At 43.2% G+C, this 25,936-nt stretch overlaps 1 protein-coding gene across 1 annotated transcript; it reads right to left on the reverse strand.

Annotated features, from left to right (window-relative positions):
• Nucleotides 1-6,759: 6,759 nt before the first annotated feature.
• On the reverse strand, nt 6,760-23,214 carry LOC311011570 (uncharacterized protein). The gene is made up of 6 exons (XM_084006606.1): nt 22,861-23,214; nt 20,509-22,141; nt 19,671-19,736; nt 16,103-16,413; nt 9,907-10,020; nt 6,760-9,090 (listed from the first exon to the last, which is right to left on the reverse strand). The coding sequence occupies exons 2-6, from the start codon at nt 22,129-22,131 to the stop codon at nt 7,440-7,442; spliced, it is 3,765 nt and encodes a 1,254-aa protein (XP_083862732.1). The 5' UTR covers nt 22,132-22,141; nt 22,861-23,214; the 3' UTR covers nt 6,760-7,439.
• Nucleotides 23,215-25,936: the final 2,722 nt, after the last annotated feature.

The raw sequence follows: 25,936 nt of genomic DNA on the forward strand, positions 1-25,936 counted from the left end.
GGTTAAGAATAATTTAGGCTCATGATTAATGCTGACATGTCTGATTTCTTAGGATCCATTGTTTGACTTCCCGGGAGAAAACATTGAAGTCTGTACAAAGTTTCAGATTAGTTGGAAGATTGTTCCATGATTTGACAGATTTAAAAGAGAAGGCAGATTGAGCAAAGGCAGAGCTACGCTTAGGGATGTTACAATCTCCACTTGAGACAGATCTTAAGGCTCTGGTGGAATGCTCAGAGCAGAGTTTAACAAAGGTTTTCAATGGGGGAGGGGCAACATTATGAATTATTTTGTACACTAGACGGACATTAGAATACATCATTAGATTATCAAAGCTAAGCATTTTATATTTGTTTAGTATTTCACAGTGATGATACTGTCGTGACTTTCTGTCTAATATTTTCAGTGCTTGTTTGTGTAGTGACCTGATGGGTTTCAGGACAGATGGACTTGCCTGAGACCAACAGGACATACAGTAATTATAATGTGACAAAATCATGGCATTGAAATAAGTTTTCGCGGCTTCAACTGTTAATGAGTTCCTGATGTTTCTAAAATTTAACAAGTTATATTTCAGCGTGTGGCTCATTTTCTTAACATGGCCCTTAAATGTAAGAGTGGAATCTAGTATCACACCCAGGTATTTGAACTCATTGACATTTTTTATTATTTCTCCATTAACATATATATTTGGGAAAATAGTATTTCGTTGTTTATTTGAGAAATACATGGTTACCGTTTTATTAGTATTAAGTGTAAGACGAGAGTACTGAAGCCACCGTGTAACTTTTTCCATTGCCATTGACAGCTTCACAGCTACTTCTTCGGGATCTTTCCCAGCAGTGTACAGGACCGTATCGTCCGCATACATCAGGGTCCCTACTTCATCACACACAGATGGAAGGTCATTAATGTATGTGCTAAACAGCAGCGGTCCTAAGATGGAGCCCTGCGGCACTCCCAACACACAGGCTTTAGAAGACGAAGTTTTATCATTGATCCGCACACACTGAGAGCGGTCAAGTAAGTAAGACTGGATCCAATTTAATACATTAACTGAGAGTTTAAATGTTGACAATTTTGAAAGGAGCACTGAATGATTAACTGTATCAAACGCCTTTCTTAGATCTAGAAATAAGGCACCCACCACCCCTCCTTTATCAAGGCTGCTTTTAACGACTTCAAGGAAGTAGCAACATGCAGTTTCAGTAGAATGGTTTGCTCTGAACCCAAACTGCATAGGATGCAGTAGGTTTTCTTTATTTAAATGAGCTACCAGTTGTTCAGCAACTGTCTTTTCGACAGCTTTAGAGATAGCCGGGAGTATATTAATTGGTCTGTAGTTGCTCACTTCCTGTCTGTCACCTGATTTATGGACAGGAGTCACAATGGCATTCTTCAATGAACTTGGAAATATGTTTTCATTCAGTGACAGATTTATAATTCGAGTGATGGGGGTAGTTAGAACATTCTTATATTTTTTAAGACAAACAGTATCAATTCCCCAAATATCTTTAGCCTTTGAGTTTGACAGTGATGATAACATTTTATTTACCTTTGCCTCATCTACATTTTTAAAAAACAATGCATTTGTCTCATTAGCTGGACCAACAGGGAGTTGTACTAAAGGGACATTACCTCCCAGTTCTATAACAGAGTTGAGAAAATAATCATTAAAAACATCTGCGATAACTAAACTGTCAGTCTGGTTACTACCATTTAACTTAAGTTCTATGGGAGTGCTTTTAGGGCGAGCTTTTCCACTGATTTGGTCTATGCCTTTCCATAACAGTTTAGGGTTTCCTTTTGCTTGTTTAATTATCTCAAGGAAGAAATTGGCTTTTGCCTTTCGAAGCTGTCCTGTGACCTTATTTCTAAGGCTTTTAAATATCAGGTGATCTGTTTCCAGGCCAGTTTTTAAAGATTTTTTTAAAGCTGCATCTCTTGTCTTCATTAGGTGTGATAAGGTGTCATTAAACCAGGGCAAAGTCTGTTTACTTTGCTTGACAAGTACAGTTTTAGTGTATTTAGACAGAAGTGTGCTAAATGTTGATATCAACTCAGCACAGGCCTGCTCACAGTTTTTATTATTACCTATGCTCTCCCATTTAGTTTTCTTGATGTCATTCTCAAAATGCTCTATATCTTTCTTTGGAATCAAAGAGACATGTTTCTTACCTGCCATTCTATTTTGGTGTTTGTACCTCAGCTTGGACAGCTGCCTCGCTACCAAGGTGAGATTATGGTCTGACATACCTGTTATTAAGTTATATGTTTTTGATATACGATCAACTCTGTTTGTAAAAATTACATCCAGTAATGTTTTTGAGGATCTTGTTATTCTTGTGGGGTTTTTTATCATTTGAGTCAGCTGAAATTTAGTGGATATATCCTTTAATTTCTTTCTGCGTGTTTTATCCAGCCAGTTCAGATTGAAGTCCCCCAATAGTATAATTTCTTTACCATTACATTTTTTCAAAATACCAGATAAATCTTTAAAAAACAAATCCTTTTCATTAGGAGGTCGATACAAAACAATAACATTAAAGGACATTTCTGGGGAAAGTGTAATCTTAACCCCTACACATTCTAAAGTATGGCTGGGCAAATCCATTTCTCTACATTGTATTCCTTCTTTAACATAAATCATAACCCCACCCCCCTTCCCTTTTTTACGATCTAATCTGAAGATATTGTAACCTGAAATGCTATAAACACTAGAAGGAGTTGTTGGAGTTAACCACGTTTCAGATAGACACAGATAATCAAGGTTAGATTCCAACAATAAATGTTCAAGTTGCTCTGTTTTTGAGGCAAGACTCCTTATATTTAAGTGTCCACCAAAAATTCCTTTAGGTTTTGTATTCGGGTCCCAGATCACCTTCGCATCATATTTTGGGTTATAATAAAACCTCAGAGGCTCTCTGTGTGTCTGCTGGATGTCTGCTCTGAATCCAGTTTGTTCTGCTGAAGGTCAGCAGACAGAAATCACACACACACACACACACACACACACACACACACACACACACACACACACACACACACACACACACACACACACACACACACAATAATGCACCTCCCTCACACTGTGATCGCCCAAAGTGCGAGGAGCTGAGAGAGACACTAAGAAACATTAGAGGACGAACAGAGAGAGAGAGGGAGTTTTCGGATGTCGGACCCTGATCGACAGTGAACTCATCACCACCATGAGGTTCGAGGAGATCCTGGACCATGTCGGCGGCTTCTCCAGGTTCCAGTTCCTGCTCCTGTCCATCCTGTGCCTTCCCCGCGCCATCCTCCCCCTGCACTTTCTCCTGCACAACTTCATCTCCGCCACGCCGCCCCACCACTGCGCCCTGGGGAGCCCGGAGGGCGTTGGAGGTGGCGGGGCGTCGCTGGGCCCTGAACCGCTGGTCCTCGGGACTCAGGACGACGGCTCCCTCAGCTCCTGCAGTGTCTACGACCCCCGGCTGACCTACGACCTCGGCGCAGGAAACATAACGATACCTTGCCCACGAGGCTGGATCTACGACCGGTCACAGTTCAGCTCCACAACGGCCACCGAGGTAAGGAGACGCCTGCTCTTGACCAGCAGAGACTAATTACAGTTTTCCCAGTTATTTTTATATTTATATTACTTTTATGTGATTTGCACACTTTTTGGGGTTTTAACCATTAATAAAATATTGTCAGTCACCTGAATCACATTTTCTGTGCATTTTAAGCAACATGCAAGAAGTTGATGTTTGGCCCCTTTAATATGCCAAAAAACCCACAGAAAAGCTTCTGTAATTATTACAGGTTTTTGGAATGACTTGTCTAGAAACATGCTTCGGTTATATGTCATAATATTCATCAGCACAAGATTTATTTACAACCAGTAATCAATTGACTTATGAAAATCCAATTCAGGAATATTCACATATTTATGGGTTTTTAACAGTTTACCGACAGGTAAGCCTCACTTCACTTTATAAACTGTATCTACTGTTCTGCTATTAAATACCAAAATGTATTGTTTATTTTTGAATAAAAGTAAATTCAATCACTGTGGTCAACCAGATTTTCATGTTTGTTTCGTTCCAGTCATGCTTTTATCCATCGATGTTCGTTGTCTCCAGTGTTTGACAGTTGATTTGATTGGTTGTTAGTCGTTGATACATATGTCATCATGTTTAAGCATTAATAATCTGCACTAGTGGAAGCAATAACCACTTTATATGTAGGCTTTTATTTTAGAGGCAGAACAGCTTCACTTCCTGTTTTATTCTGACAGTTTGACCGACTCACAGATCAGAGCTTATTACCTTTCACGGGACGACGACTTCCTGTGACATCTGACCTCTAAACAGGGTTCGGGGGCGTTTCTGGAATATCGGGGGAATTTAAAAAGTATTTTCAAGACGTAGAAAGTCGGAGGATTTGATCATTTTTTAGGGCCGCGTCATTAAATATGAGGGAGTTTTGTTTTGATCATGTTATACATTTTAGTTGCAATAATATTTCCCACGCTGTATTTTTCTTTATCGTTTTTTTTTTTTTTAAGAGTGTCTCCCAATTTGGTGAGTGGTTGCTATGGTTACTTAGTTTTTCAGCTCACACATGAACGGGTTTAAAATACTGTGTCTGTTTTTCTGTCCGCTCAACGCCGAGGCGGCCTGTTTTTATTCCCCTTCATGTGGGAACCCGGTCAAACAAAGACACCGGTTCCTTCCTGCGTCTGACGCTTGTTTGTCCTGCAGCTCCCAGACCTGAAGGACGCCGAGGCGGTGCAGAAGTTCTTCCTGGAGGAGATCCAGCTGGGGGAGGAGCTGCTGGCTCAGGGTAACACCTCCTCACACCAACACCTCCTTCACATTCACTCTTTGTTTCTCCCGTCCGATCCTCCCTGTAGTTTGTGTAGTCCGTGGGCGTGTCCTCACGCCTTGCCCTTCGCTCCACAGGAGACTACGAGAAAGGCGTGGACCACCTGACCAACGCCATCGCGGTGTGTGGTCAGCCTCAGCAGCTGCTGCAGGTGCTGCAGCAGACTCTGCCTCCGCCCGTCTTCCAGATGCTGCTCACCAAACTGCCCAGCATCAGCCAGGTAGGCCCAACACCTCCTCCTTTACTATGGATCTCCTCCTGTTGCTCCTCATAGAAAACAAACAAACAAGCCACGGTTTAAAAGTTCATGAGTGGAACGTTTGTTCTCTGCTTCTGTCCTGCAGCGTATCGTGAGCGCACAGAGTCTGAGCGAGGACGATATAGAATGAGAGGACCGGGAGGAAGCAACCCCGTCCTCTTCCTCGCCCTCCTCTTCCTCACGCGGACCCCTCCTTCCACGACAACCTGCCAACGCCTCGGCCTCCATCACTCCGGCCGACGTCCAACACTTCCCCCATCAAGGCGTCCTAAAGGGAATTAGTTTTCCATCCCTGGTTTGTCCCCGATACTAGTGTTTGTCTGTTTTTGAACTTAAATGAGCCGTTCTTTGGGGTATTAAGAGTCTCCGGATCGTATCCCCCCATCATTACACCGTGTGTGTGCTCATTAAGTGGACTGGGTGTTAACATGAATCCGCTCCTTCCTCCAGGCTGGTGTAGCACACATCCTGGCAGCGTCATGCACCAGATTCACGGCGTGGAAAGTTACACGAGCGGGAATCTTCTCTCTGCTCGGACGCTTCAGAGTATTTATTGTTTCTCTTTCTGTCAGTCGTCTCTCGGTTTCTGGTCTCGATTTGGAAACAGTTTTTTTTTTTTTTTTTTTTTAAGTGATGGAATGTTCTGTTCATTTTAAAGAGGACGACCCTTCAGGAAAAAAATAATAAAACATGAACAAACTGAAGTTGTGGAGATGCTTTTATGTTGAAAGAGCCGGCTGAAGTTTAAAAGACGAGTTTACATTCAGGTTATTCAGGGTTGAACACTTTCTTAGACGTCTCATCTTAATCTAGACGTCTTCATTTCTTTAATTTTTTGTTGTTGCTATAATCTCGGAGGAAAGGGGACAAACAAAAGAGACGTCCCAAAGATCTTCTCCTCCAGAGAGATTCATCCACCGCGGGTAAACACCAAAACATCACTTCTTCTTTCTCATTTCTCATCTTAAATAACTGTTGGACTGGAATATGCCTTAAACCTGCATTCTCTCTGCTGGCCACCAGGGGGCGACTCCTCTCTGGTTGTATAGAAGTCTATGAGAAAATGGTCCTACTTCTCTCTGCTGGCCACCAGGGGGCGACTCCTCTCTGGTTGTATAGAAGTCTATGAGAAAATGGTCCTACTTCTCTCTGCTGGCCACCAGGGGGCGACTCCTCTCTGGTTGTATAGAAGTCTATGAGAAAATGGTCCTACTTCTCTCTTGATGTATTATCTCAGTAAACATTGTAAACATGAGTTTATGGTCTCAATCTCTAGTTTCAAGTCTTCTTCAATCCAGCATGATGTTCATTTAGTACATTATGGTCCATTTAGAGTCCACCAGACCAGAAAGCAGGGGATGCTTTAGGGGGCGGGGCTTACCTGCTGATTGACAGGTCACTATGCGTTTACACTTTGTAAACTCTTATTTTTAAAGGTGCTACACAAATTAAGTTTATTATTGTTGTTATTATAATTCTTCTTCACCCGGATGGACCTGCCCTCCAGATTAGTGCCGTCCAGTTCCAACACCAGCCGGACCGAGACGACGCTCTGTGACACGAAGTACAACAGCATGAAGTCTCACATGAATCTGGTGTACAAACAAAAGCCAACAAACAAAGGCCAGTTTGAAATCATTCTTCCTTTATTTACATTCATTAATAACGACAGTCGACATTCATCAAAGTTTCTGTTGGACATTTCTTCCATGTCTTATTGCTTCATCCCCCAGAGTGGATTCTCCTCAATGGTTTCATTGAGATTCTCCTCCTCTCGTCACTGAATCAGAAATGGAGACTTAAACATATCGTAGCGGTCTGTGGTCTCCCAGAGGTGTAGATAGTAGTCCACATGAGTCCAGAGACCAGACTATGATGAAACCAGAGACTGTCAACGGTACAAACAACGAGGTCTCTGCCGTATTTATGTCTAGATGTTATTTTAAGTGTTGACGGAGCAGCTACAATGTTAGCATAGCCTAGCTCCCATCAACCAGACTCCATTCAGAAAACCAGCATTTTAAGTTATTTGCTTGTCGTCTTGCAGTCAGACCTAAAAAAAAACATGACTTTGGGGTTTTTACATATTGTCATCATCATGTCGTTATTTCTGCATCTTTTTTTATGTTTATTACAATAAAATAACAGCAAAATTGTTGGATGAATTGCGTCACATACGCTCCCACAGATGTGGAGGAAGTATTCAGATCCTTTACTCAAGTAAAAGTACTAATACCACACTATCAAATGAGACTGTGTATTTGTTCCTTTCAATGATTAATTTCTATAAATTAAATAAGATAAATGATTAGTTTATTCTGACAGGGCAGATGATCAGAGGTGCAGAGTTTTTACCACCTTCTTTAAGACAAGGACTGAAGAGTGGGAGGAGTTTGTCAGTGAAGGAGCAGCCAGTAAAGGAGTAGATAAGAGCTGCAGCATCTACGTCATAGAAGGAGACCAGACCCTCCTCATAATCCACAAACACCCCCACCTTCTGAGGCTGAGACTTCAGAGAGAGACGGACCGAAGGGCCAGCACAAGCTTTGTACTCATTTCCATTTCTCAAACATATAGTCCAGTAACCTTCCTGAGGGCTCAGCTGGATTCTCCCCTTCCTGTTGATGGACTCTCTGGTCACTCCAAGATCCCAATTAGTCTTTCCTTCAACTTGAACCTCTAAGTAGAATCTGCCTGAAGAGAAACTCTGCTTTGCTAAGACATAAATGTGATGAGAAAATCTCTTTGGGTTGTCGGGGAGATTCTTCCTAACACCATCATCACTAACTTCTTTCCCATCATCAGACAGGTTGAGTTTGGGATGTGCTGTATCAGGATCAAGAGTCACATCTACTGCATAGACCTGGACCCTCTTCAGCTCAGACTCAACCAGCTTCTTCATCTCTGTACTGAGCTTCTCCTCCAGCTGGGCCACAGCTTTCACCACAGTCCTCTCATATGATGGTGGACGAACTCTGACCTCTGTCCAGTCCTTGGTGGGTGGAGCAGCTTTCAGGGACGGGAAGCTTTGGAGGAGGAGGACGTGGTCTTCAGAGAGTGAGACCTTCTCCACCTCAGTGCTTCTCTTCTTCAGCTCAGAGATGTCCTGTTCCAGCTCTTTGATGAAGCCTTCAGCCTGTTTCTGTGTCGTTCTCTGCTTCTCTTCTATAGTTTTGATGAACTCATTCTGGACTCTCTGAACAGACTCCATCAGACCAGTGAAGACCTGAACACCTTCTGCTATCACTCTGTCTGCATCTTGCTCACTGAGGTCGACTGAGCGTTTGATCTCCTGAATCTTCAGTTGTCTCTTCTGGATCATCTGCTGAGTTTCAGCCTCTGTCTTCCCCAGCTCTGCCTTCTTGTCTTCATATTCTTCTTTCAGAGGAACAAACTCGTGTGTCTTGTGGTCTAAAACGCTGCAGAGCATGCAGACACATGTCTGGTCGGTCTTACAGAACAGCTCCAGAGGTTTATCGTGCTTCCTACACATCCTGCCTTCCAGGTTCTCCACAGGGTCGATCAGCTGGTGTCTTTTCAGGCCTGACGTGGTCAGATGAGGCTCCAGGTGAGTCTCACAGTAGGAGACCAGACACACCAGGCAGGACTTCAGGGCCTTCAGTCTGGATCCAGTGCAGACGTCACAGGGAACTTCTCCTGGTTTGGCCTCCTGCTGCTCTGATCTGCTGCTGCTGGCTTTCTGTGGAGCTGACTGTCTGAACTGAGCAACCATCTCAGAGAACAAAGTGTTGACGTGCAGCTCAGGTCTCGGGTTAAAAACCTTCTTACACATGGGACACCGGTACAGGTCGTTAGTATTCCAGTGTGTATCGATGCAGGTTTTGCAGAAGTTGTGTCCACATGATGTGGTGACTGGATCAGTGAACACATCCAGACAGATGGAGCACCGAAACTGATCTTCAGAATGTGGATAGTTTGCAGCAGCCATATCTACACACCTAGTGTGAAAGAAAAGAAAAACGCTTCATTTAAAATACCACTTTAGTTGTTTATCATATATTATTAAGAAACACGTGTGATGACTGTTCTTCTGTCCTGTGATACTGTGTCTTGACCTGCTGAGAAACAAAGCGATGACACATCATTTTGTGTAGAAGTTTAATTGGAGAATAGCCCTGCTATCAAAGCTCTGCTTACTGACAAACATTTCCTCTAGCTGCTTCACAATAAAAGCCTCCCACTGGTCCTCTGGTGTAAAAACCTTTAAAAGTAGAGGAAGCAGTATTGATTTGTATTTAGTTTAACTCCTACATGTATACAGAATAATATGTAGATTTATGAGATTTCTTTGGGTTGATATCAAAATAATGATTTCAATAATTCCAGAAAAGGACTGATAGATTTGTGTGCAGGACATCTCTGTCTGCCCCGAAACTGAAAATGATTAAACATTATTACAAATGAGCATTACGTTAATTTATAAGAGACATTCACAATATGATTTATACTTATTGTGAATAAAATCTTATATATAAAAAAAAAAGCTTTTATATTTCACGCTAGCCTTTATTTTGAAACCGGAAGTTTTATCACTTCACGGCCGCTCCCGATTTGTGTGTGTCGGCTGACTCGACCAGAACTTCCTGCCGAGTCAAGCTTTAGTTTGTGTTCATGCTGGTTGTTGGAAGAGTCAATATTAGCAGCTGTACTCACCCGTGTTTGAGAAAGACGTGATGACGTCACTTTGAATCTTGTTTTCTGAGAAACAAACGGAGGTTAGTCTCGACTGCTGCGTTGCTGCCGCTCTGACCAACTTTCCTTTCGTTTCTGGAGTGTGACGTCGCTCCGTCTCTTCCTGCAGCTCTGCTGGTGAGGTTGTTTCCTCCTCCCAGTTGTTCCAGTTGTTTCCACCGTAAACATCCCAAAGCCTGCCGAGGACGTAAGAGGTCACAGGAAACAGCTGTTTGGTGTAAACCTGGTTTTCACCTCTCTGCACGCTGAATACAGAGAGACAGAGACGTGTCAGCTGTCATTAAGTCACACTGCATGAAAAGTGGGATTTTCGTCAGTTAGCGGCCCTGTAAATTGACGTGGAAGTTCAGGTTTACGACTGCAAACGGCAATTTGCAGGAAACACCGAAAACTGACGTAAATTGCCGGGAATTGACGTGGGCCTTGCTTGGCAGTTGTCCCCCCATGACCCCCCTCCCCGTAATCCTAGGGGAGGCTTTAACATGTAAATGAAAATGCTGTGAGCTATACAAATGCAAATCAGGGTAGCAGGGGGAGTTTTCCCCCAGGTGACATTTTTCTGAAAGGTGTTAACTTAATTTCATCTTCATTCAAAGATATAACTTAATTTCATCCTTATTCAAAGATATAACTTAATTTCATCTTCATTCAAAGATACACAAAACAATTTGCTTCAACAATTACTTTTAATCAGGCTTTGCCACAAAGGTAAAATGTACATTCATGCAAACAACATCACAGTCTCCTAGAGCTCAACCACTGTGCATAGTGGCATGACTACAGTGACCCTTTCTGTGCTTAAATGCACAGTGGATGTGTTAACCACACATCTCCCAGCAATGCGCTCAACAGGCAGAAATGATGCTGGGTATGACGTGTCTGTTCCCTGCAAGCTCCAAACTTCTATTGGCTTTCCATAAAAATGTCTGTCCGGATGGGGATGAAGCCAGGAAACTTGCGCAGTAACATGTTTAAATGCAGTACCTTTTGACACAACATTAACAACTATAAACTGCTTTATAATGGCTGGTCGTAGTTCTGCTAGAGGGTCAAGGATGGGTTCATAGATCATAGATCTCGGCTGTGTTCGAAATGCCATACTAACGTCCTACTCGTACTTAATTGTGACGTAAATTTGAGTACGTAGTGCGTTCACATACAATAGTATGTGAATTTGTGCACGCGAGAAATGCCCGGATGTATACTGCATTGGCAAGAATTTCTGAGTACAGCGGACCTTGCTAAATCTACTCAACTTCCCAAAATGCATTGCGGCTCGTCTGACTTCACAAGTTTTGGATAATGGCGGACGACTGCGGTGATTCTGGCGACAGCCCGACACAAACCGCGTACACATGTAAGTATACTGTAACATGACTTTTATGTTTCCAGCTGACTTTTAAATCGTATTGATAATGAACGTTACTTTATTGTTGTTGGCATTGTACGTTAACGTTACGAATCGAAGGTCCTGCTAGCCGGCTAGCCTACTGACGCTAAATTACCTTAGAGGTTAGCGAGCGCAAGCGAAGCGGAAAATGTGCCGTTTTTACCGACGTTAACTAATAATATAGTGCTTATGTTAAACCGTGGTTATATATTTACTAACGGTGATTAATAACGCCGTGCACCGTTGTCCGCTAAAGGGACTGATGCAGACACCGGGCGCCTCATTCAGTGGAGGGAACGAGGAGGAGACGTTCACGTTCACCGGCAGCAGGAATGCTGCTCTGAGAGGCTTCACTTAAGAAAATGTGGTTTAAATGTTATAATTCTTATATCCAGGACTGCTGGAGACTCTCAGGATGTCCCAGGACTGCTGGAGACTCTCAGGATGATTGCGGTAAGAATATGTTCGGTGACTGCTAGCTAAGCTAAAATTAGCAAAGCAAGCCCAAGCTAAAAGTAGCTTAAAAGCTAATAGTCCAAGCTAAAAGTAGCATAGTAGCCTTGTAAAAGAACAAGAGAGAGGAACCAGTGTAACGTTAAGTTGCTTTGTTAAGTTGGTCTTTTACAGGAAGCAGTACGTCGTCTTCACAACTCGGAGACGAATTGTAGGCGCTACGAACCGGAGCAAGGGTACGATTTAAAGAATATGCTTTCATTCTGCTGTATAAGGAAATAGATGCGTTAACAGTAGATACCGATCTTAACTGTATTCATACCACTCATTTAATTGTTTTCCAGCTGCCTGTAAGACATACTATGAAACGGTACACAGGAGCTTCAGACACACACAGCCTGATCTCCCATCGCAGGCGGAAGCTGTGAAGACGTCAGCTCGGTTCCAGGAGAAAGAGGGTAAGACTTATTAGATCCGTTTTTGGTCAATGTGACCAAACCTACCTAAACCTATTTTTCAGGTGCATTAATAAATGTGTTGTGTCCATGCGCAGTGCATCGCGCAGTACTGATTGTCTTTATTGATTGTTTTACAGCTGCTGGAAGCGAGACGGAGTGTGCTTGCTGGCGATGAGGTGGACCGTTGGAAGTCCGCCACCACAGACATGATGTCTGATGAGGAGGACGGCGTCGTTGGCGGGGTGTCTGGATGGATTGTGCGACCTCCATCCTCTCGTAGCCAGGAGCTCACCGAGCTCTGTGCGACTCTACAGTCGCGATTAGAGAAGACTCCCAAGTACAGGGCCACGCACCGCAGGCGGCTGTAAAACTGACCAAATTCGGACAGAATGTCGCCAGTTCATTTGTTTGTTGTGTGAGCAAATTTGTACAGTTGTGTGTTGTCAATAAAGCTCTTTCTTTGAATACTTCCTCCTGGCAATTAATTAATTAATTCGTATTTATAAAGATATAAATAAATAAATAAAGATATATATATATATATATATATATATATATATATATATATATATATATATATATATATATATATATATATATATGTATATATATATATATATGTATATATATATATATATATATATATATATATATATATATATACATATATGTATATATATATATATATATATATATAGTGATAGATCTGCTAACCAATCACTAGTGATTATTCTTGTTTAAAAGACCCAGTGTGACCAATAGTAACACATCTGCCAACGTGGGTTGGCTTTACATTTATAATGACCAGATCTGCCAACCAATCACGAGCGATTATACTTGTTTAAAACTAGTGGTTTCATCCAATCCTGAGTGAGGATATTCAAGCCATCTCTGGCCAGGCGGGGTTTCGCCGCTATTCATATGCTAATTGGAGCCTTCGCTGTGGTTCGTTTCCGACAATTTTCGGCACAGACGAACGCGGCGTTCGCAGCCTGTAAATTGTCGTTAACTCCCGAAAATTAGGGAGATTTTCGGGCGTTTACAGGGACGAAAATCCGACTTTTCATGCAGTGTCAACCGCTGACAGTGAACAGTGTTTTAGAGCTCCCTCTAAATGTCCCTCTAAATGTCTCAGGTAGGCTTTCAGGTCATTTCGCAGCATAACACAGCGCCTTCCGGGTCATTAAAAAAGACGTACGGCAAATCTGGAATGAAAAACGGCCCTGTTATTTCATCCCCGAATCCCATTCATGAACACAATATCTAATATCAGTTAACTTTAACTTTTCCGTTTTTAAAACGAATAACGGGATGCGAGTCATTTTCCGTTTTTCGTTCTTTTATTTTGAAGCGAAAAACGGGAAACGACTCGTTGTCCGTTTTACTGTCGACTACAAAACGAAAGTCGGATGGCCGCAACGTACGCGGACCGTTTATCCAGTCTAGTTCGTTAATCATTGTGGTCTCTCCCCCGACCCTCCCAACAGAAATCCCGCCCCCCCTCTCAGAAAATAGTTCCGACGTCCATGGATAGAAATGTAAAAAGGGTTGTGTATCTTGTCATGACTTTTTTTTTTTTACAATCTACAGTAGGCTCTAGCTCTATTGATTTCAATATGAATACCTAAAGTTACAGTATTTCTATAATGTCTTATATTATACATTATATTGTACTTTTGTCAGCCTTAAGCCTAGCTCAGTCATTATGCCAAACCACATCACATCCTGCTGTGTAATGAGCTTTATTTAACACAAGAAGATCTATTGAGAACACAGAATCCATATTTCCTTTTATTTTGGCGAAAAGTAATGCAAAAGTAATGTAAAAGTAGTGTAATGCCTTACAATTCAAAGACAGTAATATTGTAATGTAACTAATTATTTTGAAATGACAGTAACAAGTAATAAATAATGCATTACGCTTTTGAAGTAACTTGCCCAACACTGGTTGTTACAGCCTGATGTTTTAGCACAAAGATTTATTTGATGCTATGACTGTGACCAAAAACGCTGCGTGTAATAAACTCAGGAATTTAACGCTTTCTTTCACAAGAGTTCATTATTAACCACTAATCGAACGTCAATCAACTCAAACTCAATCTCTAGTGTCAAGTCTTCTTCAATCCAGCATGATGTTCATTTAGTACATTATGGTCCATTTAGAGTCCACCAGACCAGAAAGCAGGGGATGCTTTAGGGGGCGGGGCTACCTGCTGATTGACAGGTCCATTTAGAGTCCACCAGACCAGAAAGCAGGGGATGCTTTAGGGGGCGGGGCTACCTGCTGATTGACAGGTCCACAAACCAACAGGTCACCATGACTACGTCCACTTCCTCTTATACAGTCTACAGTATATTCCAATCGTGTGTTATGCACCTCTAAACTGCAGTTCCACTTATGTCCACTGGAGGTGTGAGACAGGTTTTAACATGTCTGTGTCTCTGCAGTGGGATCTGGTGTGTGAAAACAAACAGCTGAATCAAGCTCTGGCTACGTATTTCTTCGTCGGCGTCATGTTCGGAGCCATTCTGTTCGGACAACTATCTGACAAGTGAGTTCTTCGGGTTCGTTACGTCTTCAACCCTCACAGAAGAGATGTGAGGCTTCAACAACGATTCAATATCAGCACCTGTTTGTGCAGAATCAGCACCGCAGTGTACAAAAAGTGTGTGTGTGTTTGGTGGTAACTGTAGACTCCACATGGATCTATATAGTATATGATTTTGGGCAAATTAAACAAGGAGCCATAATTTGTCTAATCCAATGTCTTGATACATGATCACTCAATTTCTTTCAAAAACGTTATGGTTTTGTACTTACTACTGTAAGTATATGTACAACTTTAATCTTGAGTTTTTTTATGGGAATGTGTGTGTGTGTGTGTGTGTGTGTGTGTGTGTGTTGCAGGTTTGGGCGTAAATCAATGCTTCTGCTGGCTCTCATCACCTCCACCACGTTTGGAGTCGCCTCGGCCTTCTCCAACTCCTACGCCATGTTCGCGGTGTATAGGGCGCTCTGCGGCGCGGCGCTCAGCGGGCTGTCCATCATCGGCCTGGTACTCGGTAAGAACACCATTAACACACAGTTTCCCGCCTGTGTGATTGCTGGTCCCCGCTGGTTTCCTCGCGTTAGTATAGGCCTTGTTTACACAAAGGGAAAACGCAGATATCTCCACACGGTTTGGCCTCTCATTTACACGAAAACCCTGTTTTTATCACAGAAAACGATTATTTCTAAAAACTCCGGCCAAAGTGGAGATTTCTGATAACGCCGGTTATGTGTTGTCGTGTCAACTGGGAGAAACAGGGTTTTAGGTTCTCAAGCTTCACAGGAAGTCGCTCGTGTTATTCGTCGTTGTTGATTCTGAGGATTCTGATTGGCTTGCATGGCTTTGTCCTTCTCCCTACACTGCCGCCCATAGGATTGGTATAGTTATAACGACGCTCGGCGGCGGATTTATGCGGGTTGATGGAAATGAGAACTTTTGAACACAATGTTATTTTGGAAAACGGAGGGGGGGATATTAGTTTCTGCTACGTGTAAACGTGGCCTAGGTTTGATCCTGCTTCATACTTTGACCCTCCATGAACCGACATTTTGACATACAAACATGAAGAGCAACATAATGTATATAAGTTCTCTGTTTGTTTAGGCAACAACCTACTTTGCTTTGGGACAATATCATATTTTGGGTTATAATAAAACCTCAGAGGCTCTCTGTGTGTCTGCTGGATGTCTGCTCTGAATCCAGTTTGTTCTGCTGAAGGTCAGCAGACAGAAATCACACACACACACACACACACACACACACACACACACACACACACACACACACACACACACACACACACAATAATGCACCTCCCTCACACTGTGATCGCCCAAAGTGCGAGGAGCTGAGAGAGACACTAAGAAACATTAGAGGAGGAACAGAGAGAGAGAGGGAGTTTTCGGACGTCGGACCCTGATCGACAGTGAACTCATCACCACCATGAGGTTCGAGGAGATCCTGGACCATGTCGGCGGCTTCTCCAGGTTCCAGTTCCTGCTCCTGTCCATCCTGTGCCTTCCCCGCGCCATCCTCCCCCTGCACTTTCTCCTGCACAACTTCATCTCCGCCACGCCGCCCCACCACTGCGCCCTGGGGAGCCCGGAGGGCTGTGGAGGTGGCGGGGCGTCGCTGGGCCCTGAACCGCTGGTCCTCGGGACTCAGGACGACGGCTCCCTCAGCTCCTGCAGTGTCTACGACCCCCGGCTGACCTACGACCTCGGCGCAGGAAACAGAACGGCACCTTGTCCACGCGGCTGGATCTACGACCGATCACAGTTCAGCTCCACAACGGCCACCGAGGTAAGGAGACGCCTGCTCTTGACCAGCAGAGACTAATTACAGTTTTCCCAGTTATTTTTATATTTATATTACTTTTATGTGATTTGCACACTTTTTGGGGTTTTAACCATTAATAAAATATTGTCAGTCACCTGAATCACATTTTCTGTGCATTTAAAGCAACATGCAAAAAGTTGATGTTTGGCCCCTTTAATATGCCAAAAAACCCACGGAAAAGCTTCTGTAATTATTACAGGTTTTTGGAATGACTTGTCTAGAAACATGCTTCGGTTATATGTCATAATATTTATCAGCACAATATTTATTTACAACCAGTAATCAATTGACTTATGAAAATCCAATTCAGGAATATTCACATATTTATGGGTTTTTAACAGTTTACCGACAGGTAAGCCTCACTTCACTTTATAAACTGTATCTACTGTTCTGCTATTAAATACCAAAATGTATTGTTTATTTTTGAATAAAAGTAAATTCAATCACTGTGGTCAACCAGATTTTCATGTTTGTTTCGTTCCAGTCATGCTTTTATCCATCGATGTTCGTTGTCTCCAGTGTTTGACAGTTGATTTGATTGTTTGTTAGTCGTTGATACATATGTCATCATGTTTAAGCATTAATAAACTGCACTAGTGGAAGCAATAACCACTTTATATGTAGGCTTTTATTTTAGAGGCAGAACAGCTTCACTTCCTGTTTTATTCCGACAGTTTGACTGACTCACAGATCAGATCTTATTACCTTTCACGACGACTTCCTGTGACATCTGACCTCTAAACAGGGTTCGGGGGCGTTTCTGGAATATCGGGGGAATTTAAAAAGTATTTTCAAGACGTAGAAAGTCGTAGGATTTGATCATTTTTTAGGGCCACGTCATTAAATATGAGGGAGTTTTGTTTTGATCATGTTATACATTTTAGTTGCAATAATATTTCCCACGCTGTATTTTTCTTTATCGTTTTTTTTTTTTTTAAGAGTGTCTCCCAATTTGGTGAGTGGTTGCTATGGTTACTTGGTTTTTCAGCTCACACATGAACGGGTTTAAAATACTGTGTCTGTTTTTCTGTCCGCTCAACGCCGAGGCGGCCTGTTTTTATTCCCCTTCATGTGGGAACCCGGTCAAACAAAGACACCGGTTCCTTCCTGCGTCTGACGCTTGTTTGTCCTGCAGCTCCCAGACCTGAAGGACGCCGAGGCGGTGCAGAAGTTCTTCCTGGAGGAGATCCAGCTGGGGGAGGAGCTGCTGGCTCAGGGTAACACCTCCTCACACCAACACCTCCTTCACATTCACTCTTTGTTTCTCCCGTCCGATCCTCCCTGTAGTTTGTGTAGTCCGTGGGCGTGTCCTCACGCCTTGCCCTTCGCTCCACAGGAGACTACGAGAAAGGCGTGGACCACCTGACCAACGCCATCGCGGTGTGTGGTCAGCCTCAGCAGCTGCTGCAGGTGCTGCAGCAGACTCTGCCTCCGCCCGTCTTCCAGATGCTGCTCACCAAACTGCCCAGCATCAGCCAGGTAGGCCCAACACCTCCTCCTTTACTATGGATCTCCTCCTGTTGCTCCTCATAGAAAACAAACAAACAAGCCACGGTTTAAAAGTTCATGAGTGGAACGTTTGTTCTCTGCTTCTGTCCTGCAGCGTATCGTGAGCGCACAGAGTCTGAGCGAGGACGATATAGAATGAGAGGACCGGGAGGAAGCAACCCCGTCCTCTTCCTCGCCCTCCTCTTCCTCACGCGGACCCCTCCTTCCACGACAACCTGCCAACGCCTCGGCCTCCATCACTCCGGCCGACGTCCAACACTTCCCCCATCAAGGCGTCCTAAAGGGAATTAGTTTTCCATCCCTGGTTTGTCCCCGATACTAGTGTTTGTCTGTTTTTGAACTTAAATGAGCCGTTCTTTGGGGTATTAAGAGTCTCCGGATCGTATCCCCCCATCATTACACCGTGTGTGTGCTCATTAAGTGGACTGGGTGTTAACATGAATCCGCTCCTTCCTCCAGGCTGGTGTAGCACACATCCTGGCAGCGTCATGCACCAGATTCACGGCGTGGAAAGTTACACGAGCGGGAATCTTCTCTCTGCTCGGACGCTTCAGAGTATTTATTGTTTCTCTTTCTGTCATCAGTCGTCTCTCGGTTTCTGGTCTCGATTTGGAAACAGTTTTTTTTTTTTTTTTAAAGTGATGGAATGTTCTGTTCATTTTGAAGAGGACGACCCCTCTTCAGGAAAAAAATAAAAAACATGAACAAACTGAAGTTGTGGAGATGCTTTTATGTTGAAAGAGCCGGCTGAAGTTTAAAAGACGAGTTTACATTCAGGTTATTCAGGGTTGAACACTTTCTTAGACGTCTCATCTTAATCTAGACGTCTTCATTTCTTTAATTTTTGTTGTTGCTATAATCTCGGAGGAAAGGGGACAAACAAAAGAGACGTCCCAAAGATCTTCTCCTCCAGAGAGATTCATCCACCGCGGGTAAACACCAAAACATCACTTCTTCTTTCTCATTTCTCATCTTAAATAACTGTTGGACTGGAATATGCCTTAAACCTGCATTCTCTCTGCTGGCCACCAGGGGCGACTCCTCTCTGGTTGTATAGAAGTCTATGAGAAAATGGTCCTACTTCTCTCTGCTGGCCACCAGGGGGCGACTCCTCTCTGGTTGTATAGAAGTCTATGAGAAAATGGTCCTACTTCTCTCTGCTGGCCACCAGGGGGCGACTCCTCTCTGGTTGTATAGAAGTCTATGAGAAAATGGTTCTACTTCTCTCTGCTGGCCACCAGGGGGCGACTCCTCTCTGGTTGTATAGAAGTCTATGAGAAAATGGTCCTACTTCTCTCTGCTGGCCACCAGGGGGCGACTCCTCTCTGGTTGTATAGAAGTCTATGAGAAAATGGTCCTAATTCTCTCTTGATTTATTATCTCAGTAAACATGAGTTTATGGTCTCAATCTCTAGTTTCAAGTCTTCTTCAATCCAGCATGATGTTCATTTAGTACATTATGGTCCATTTAGAGTCCACCAGACCAGAAAGCAGGGGATGCTTTAGGGGGCGGGGCTTACCTGCTGATTGACAGGTCACTATGCGATTACACTTTGTAAACTCTTATTTTTAAAGGTGCTATACAAATTAAGTTTATTATTATTGTTGTTATTATAATTCTTCTTCACCCGGATGGACCTGCCCTCCAGATTAGTGCCGTCCAGTTCCAACACCAGCCGGACCGAGACGGCGCTCTGCGACACGAAGTACAACAGCATGAAGTCTCACATGAATCTGGTGTACAAACAAAAGCCAACAAACAAAGGCCAGTTTGAAATCATTCTTACTTTATTTACATTCATTAATAACGACAGTCGACATTCATCAAAGTTTCTGTTGGACATTTCTTCCATGTCTTATTGCTTCATCCCCCAGAGTGGATTCTCCTCAATGGTTTCATTGAGATTCTCCTCCTGTCGTCACTGAATCAGAAATGGAGACTTAAACATATCGTAGCGGTCTGTGGTCTCCCAGAGGTGTAGATAGTAGCCCACATGAGTCCAGAGACCAGACTATGATGAAACCAGAGACTGTCAACGGTACAAACAACGAGGTCTCTGCCGTATTTATGTCTAGATGTTATTTTAAGTGTTGACGGAGCAGCTACAATGTTAGCGTAGCCTAGCTCCCATCAACCAGACTCCATTCAGAAAACAAGCATTTTAAGTTATTTGCTTGTCGTCTTGCAGTCAGACCTAAAAAAAAAACATGACTTTGGGTTTTTTACATATTGTCATCATCATGTCGTTATTTCAGCATCTTTTTATCTGTTTATTACAATAAAATAACAGCAAAATTGTTGGATGAATTGCGTCACATATGCTCCCACAGACGTGGAGGAAGTATTCAGATCGTTTACTCAAGTAAAAGTACTAATACCACACTATCAAATGAGACTGTATATTTGTTCCTTTCAATGATTAATTTCTATAAATTAAATGAGATAAATGATTAGTTTATTCTGACAGGGCAGATGATCAGAGGTGCAGAGTTTTCGTCGTCATTCCTACAAGGACTGAAGAGTGGGAGGAGTTTGTCAGTGAAGGAGCAGCCAGTAAAGGAGTAGATAAGAGCTGCAGCATCTACGTCATAGAAGGAGACCAGACCCTCCTCATAATCCACAAACAACCCCACCTTATGAGGCTGAGACTTCAGAGAGAGATGGACCAGAGGGCCAGCAAGAGCGTTGTACTCATTTCCATTTAGCAAACATATAGTCCAGTAACCTTCCTGAGGTCTCAGCAGGATTCTCCCCTTCCTGTTGATGGACTCTCTGGCCACTCCAAGAACCCATTTAGTCTTTCCTTCAACTTGAACCTCAAAGTAGAATCTGCCTGAAGAGAAACTCTGCTTTGCTAAGACACAAATACAATGAGAGAATCTCTTTGGGTTGTCGGGGAGATTCTTCCAAACACCATCATCACTAACTTCTTTTCCATCATCAGACAGGTTGAGTTGAGGAGGTGCTGTATCAGGATCAAGAGTCACATCTACTGCATAGACCTGGACCCTCTTCAGCTCAGACTCAACCAGCTTCTTCATCTCTGTACTGAGCGTCTCCTCCAGCTGGGCCACAGCTTTCACCACAGTCCTCTCATATGATGGTGGATGAACTCTGACCTCTGTCCAGTCCTTGGTGGGTGGAGCAGCTTTCAGGGACGGGAAGCTTTGGAGGAGGAGGACGTGGTCTTCAGAGAGCGAGAGCTTCTCCACCTCAGTGCTTCTCTTCTTCAGCTCAGAGATTTCCTGTTCCAGCTCTTTGATGAAGCCTTCAGCCTGTTTCTGTGTCGTTCTCTGCTTCTCTTCTATAGTTTTGATGAACTCATTCTGGACTCTCTGAACAGACTCCATCAGACCAGTGAAGACCTGAACACCTTCTGCTATCACTCTGTCTGCATCTTGCTCACTGAGGTCGACTGAGCGTTTGATCTCCTGAATCTTCAGTCGTCTCTTCTGGATCATCTGCTGAGCTTCAGCCTCTGTCTTCCCCAGCTCTGCCTTCTTGTCTTCATATTCTTCTTTCAGAGGAACAAACTCGTGTGTCTTGTGGTCTAAAACGCTGCAGAGCATGCAGACACATGTCTGGTCGGTCTTACAGAACAGCTCCAGAGGTTTATCGTGCTTCCTACACATCCTGCCTTCCAGGTTCTCCACAGGGTCGATCAGCTGGTGTCTTTTCAGGCCAGACGTGGTCAGATGAGGCTCCAGGTGAGTCTCACAGTAGGAGACCAGACACACCAGGCAGGACTTCAGGGCCTTCAGTCTGGATCCAGTGCAGACGTCACAGGGAACTTCTCCTGGTTTGGCCTCCTGCTGCTCTGATCTGCTGCTGCTGGCTTTCTGTGGAGCTGACTGTCTGAACTGAGCAACCATCTCAGAGATGAACGTGTTGACGTGCAGCTCAGGTCTCGGGTTAAAAACCTTCTTACACATGGGACACAGGTACTGGTCTTTAGTATTCCAGTGTGTATCGATGCAGGTTTTGCAGAAGTTGTGTCCACATGTTATGGTGACTGGATCAGTGAACACATCCAGACAGATGGAGCACAGAAACTGATCTTCAGAATGTGGATAGTTTGCAGCAGCCATATCTACACACCTAGTGTGAAAGAAAAGAAAAACGCTTCATTTAAAATACCACTTTAGTTGTTTATCATATATTATTAAGAAACACGTGTGATGACTGTTCTTCTGTCCTGTGATACTGTGTCTTGACTTGCTGAGAAACAAAGCGATGACACATCATTTTGTGTAGAAGTTTAATTGGAGAATAGCCCTGCTATCAAAGCTCTGCTTACTGACAAACATTTCCTCTAGCTGCTTCACAATAAAAGCCTCCCACTGGTCCTCTGGTGTAAAAACTTTTAAAAGTAGAGGAAGCAGTATTGATTTGTATTTAGTTTAACTCCTACATGTATACAGAATAATATGTAGATTTATGAGATTTCTTTGGGATGATATCAAAATAATGATTTCAATAATTCCAGAAAAGGACTGATAGATTTGTGTGCAGGACATCTCTGTCTGCCCCGAAACTGAAAACGATTAAACATTATTACAAATGAGCATTACGTTAATTTATTAGAGACATTCACAATATGATTTATACTTATTGTGAATACAATCTTATATATATATAAAAAAAAAAGCTTTTATATTTCACGCTAGCCTTTATTTTGAAACCGGAAGTTTTATCACTTCACGGCCGCTCCCGATTTGTGTGTGTCGGCTGACTCGACCAGAACTTCCTGCCGAGTCGAGCTTTAGTTTGTGTTCATGCTGGTTGTTGGAAGAGTCAATATTAGCAGCTGTACTCACCCGTGTTTAAGAAAGACGTGATGACGTCACTTTGAATCTTGTTTTCTGAGAAACAAACGGAGGTTAGTCTCGACTGCTGCGTTGCTGCCGCTCTGACCAACTTTCCTTTCGTTTCTGGAGTGTGACGTCGCTCCGCCTCTTCCTGCAGCTCTGCTGGTGAGGTTGTTTCCTCCTCCCAGTTGTTCCAGTTGTTTCCACCGTAAACATCCCAAAGCCTGCCGAGGACGTAAGAGGTCACAGGAAACAGCTGTTTGGTGTAAACCTGGTTTTCACCTCTCTGCACGCTGAATACAGAGAGACAGAGACGTGTCAGCTGTCATTAAGTCAACCGCTGACAGTGAACAGTGTTTTAGAGCTCCCTCTAAATGTCCCTCTAAATGTCTCAGGTAGGCTTTCAGGTCATTTCGCAGCATAACACAGCGCCTTCCGGGTCATTAAAAAAGACGTACGGCAAATCTGGAATGAAAAACGGCCCTGTTATTTCATCCCCGAATCCCATTCATGAACACAATATCTAATATCAGTTAACTTTAACTTTTCCGTTTTTAAAACGAATAACGGGATGCGAGTCATTTTCCGTTTTTCGTTCTTTTATTTTGAAGCGAAAAACGGGAAACGACTCGTTGTCCGTTTTACTGTCGACTACAAAACGAAAGTCGGATGGCCGCAACGTACGCGGACCGTTTATCCAGTCTAGTTCGTTAATCATTGTGGTCTCTCCCCCGACCCTCCCAACAAAAATCCCGCCCCCCCTCTCAGAAAATAGTTCCGACGTCCATGGATAGAAATGTAAAAAGGGTTGTGTATCTTGTCATGACTTTTTTTTTTTTTACAATCTACAGTAGGCTCTAGCTCTATTGATTTCAATATGAATACCTAAAGTTACAGTATTTCTATAATGTCTTATATTATACATTATATTGTACTTTTGTCAGCCTTAAGCCTAGCTCAGTCATTATGCCAAACCACATCACATCCTGCTGTGTAACGAGCTTTATTTAACACAAGAAGATCTATTGAGAACACAGAATCCATATTTCCTTTTATTTTGGCGAAAAGTAATGCAAAAGTAATGTAAAAGTAGTGTAATGCCTTACAATTCAAAGACAGTAATATTGTAATGTAACTAATTACTTTGAAATGACAGTAACAAGTAATAAATAATGCATTACGCTTTTGAATCTAACTTGCCCAACACTGGTTGTTACAGCCTGATGTTTAAGCTCAAAGATTTATTTGATGCTATGACTGTGACCAAAAACGCTGTGTGTAATAAACTCAGGAATTTAACGCTTTCTTTCAGAAGAGTTCATTATTAACCACTAATCGAACGTCAATCAACTCAAACTCAATCTCTAGTGTCAAGTCTTCTTCAATCCAGCATGATGTTCATTTAGTACATTATGGTCCATTTAGAGTCCACCAGACCAGAAAGCAGGGGATGCTTTAGGGGGCGGGGCTTACCTGCTGATTCACAGGTCCATTTAGAGTCCACCAGACCAGAAAGCAGGGGATGCTTTAGGGGGCGGGGCTACCTTCTGATTGACAGGTCCACAAACCAACAGGTCACCATGACTACTTCCACTTCCTCTTATACAGTCTACAGTATGTTCCAATCGTGTGTTATGCACCTCTAAACTGCAGTTCCACTAATGTCCACTGGAGGTGTGAGACAGGTTTAAACATGTCTGTGTCTCTGCAGTGGGATCTGGTGTGTGAAAACAAACAGCTGAATCAAGCTCTGGCTACGTATTTCTTCGTCGGCGTCATGTTCGGAGCCATTCTGTTCGGACAACTATCTGACAAGTGATGTAAGGCTTCAACAACGATTCAATATCAGCACCTGTTTGTGCAGAATCAGCACCGCAGTCTACAAAAAGTGTGTGTGTGTGTGTGTGTGTTGCAGGTTTGGGCGTAAGTCAATGCTTCTGCTGGCTCTCATCACCTCCACCACGTTTGGAGTCGCCTCGGCCTTCTCCAACTCCTATGCCATGTTCGCGGTCAGCAGGGCGGTCAGCAGGGCGGTCTGCAGGGCGCTCTGCGGCGCGGCGCTCAGCGGGCTGTCCATCATCGGCCTGGTACTCGGTAAGAACACCATTAACACACAGTTTCCCACCTGTGTGATTGCTGGTCCACACTGGTTTCCTTGCGTTAGTATAGGCCTCGTTTACACGAAGGGAAAACGCAGATATCTCCACCAGTTTGGCCTCTCATTTACACGAAAACCGGGTCAACTGGGAGAAACAGGGTTTTAGGTTCTCAAGCTTCACAGGAAGTTGCTCGTGTTATTCGTCGTTGTTGATTCTGAGGATTCTGATTGGCTTGCATGGCTTTGTCCTTCTCCCTACACTGCCGCCCATAGGATTGGTATAGTTATAACGGCGCTCGACGGCGGATTTATGCAGGTTGATGGAAATGAGAACTTTTGAACACAATGTTATTTTTGATAACGGAGGGGGGAATATTAGTTACGTGTAAACGTGGCCTAGGTTTGATCCTGCTTCATACTTTGACCCTCCATGAAGTGTCTACGACCCCCGGCTGACCTACGACCTCGGCGCAGGAAACAGAACGATACCTTGCCCACGCGGCTGGATCTACTACGACCAATCACAGTTCAGCTCCACAACGGCCACCGAGGTAAGGAGATGTCTGCTCTTGACCAGCAGAGACTAATTACAGTTTTCCCAGTTATTTTTATATTTATATTACTTTTATGTGATTTGCACACTTTTTGGGGTTTTAACCATTAATAAAATATTGTCAGTCACCTGAATCACATTTTCTGTGCATTTTAAGCAACATGCAAAAAGTTGATGTTTGGCCCCTTTAATATGCCAAAAAACCCACAGAAAAGCTTCTGTAATTATTACAGGTTTTTGGAATGACTTGTCTAGAAACATGCTTCGGTTATATGTCATAATATTCATCAGCACAAGATTTATTTACAACCAGTAATCAATTGACTTATAAAAATCCAATTCAGGAATATTCACATATTTATGGAATTTTAACAGTTTACCGACAGGTAAGCCTCACTTCACTTTATAAACTGTATCTACTGTTCTGCTATTAA

The sequence above is a fragment of the Eutrigla gurnardus genome (genome assembly GCF_963514095.1).
Source record: "Eutrigla gurnardus genome assembly, chromosome: 3".
Classification (NCBI taxonomy): Eukaryota; Metazoa; Chordata; class Actinopteri; order Perciformes; family Triglidae; genus Eutrigla; species Eutrigla gurnardus.

What these genes read in the sequence shown, in the direction of transcription:
- LOC311011570 (XM_084006606.1), bottom strand. Translation starts at nt 22,131, where the DNA reads ATGGCTGCTGCAAACTATCCACATTCTGAAGATCAGTTTCTGTGCTCC. An exon ending in CACCTCTGATCATCTGCCCT is followed by an intron (nt 19,737 to 20,508) that starts GTCAGAATAAAC and finishes TTCGTGTCGCAG; the next exon opens with AGCGCCGTCTCGGTCCGGCT. An exon ending in ACTGTCGATCAGGGTCCGAC is followed by an intron (nt 10,021 to 16,102) that starts GTCCGAAAACTC and finishes CGTCCTCGGCAG; the next exon opens with GCTTTGGGATGTTTACGGTG.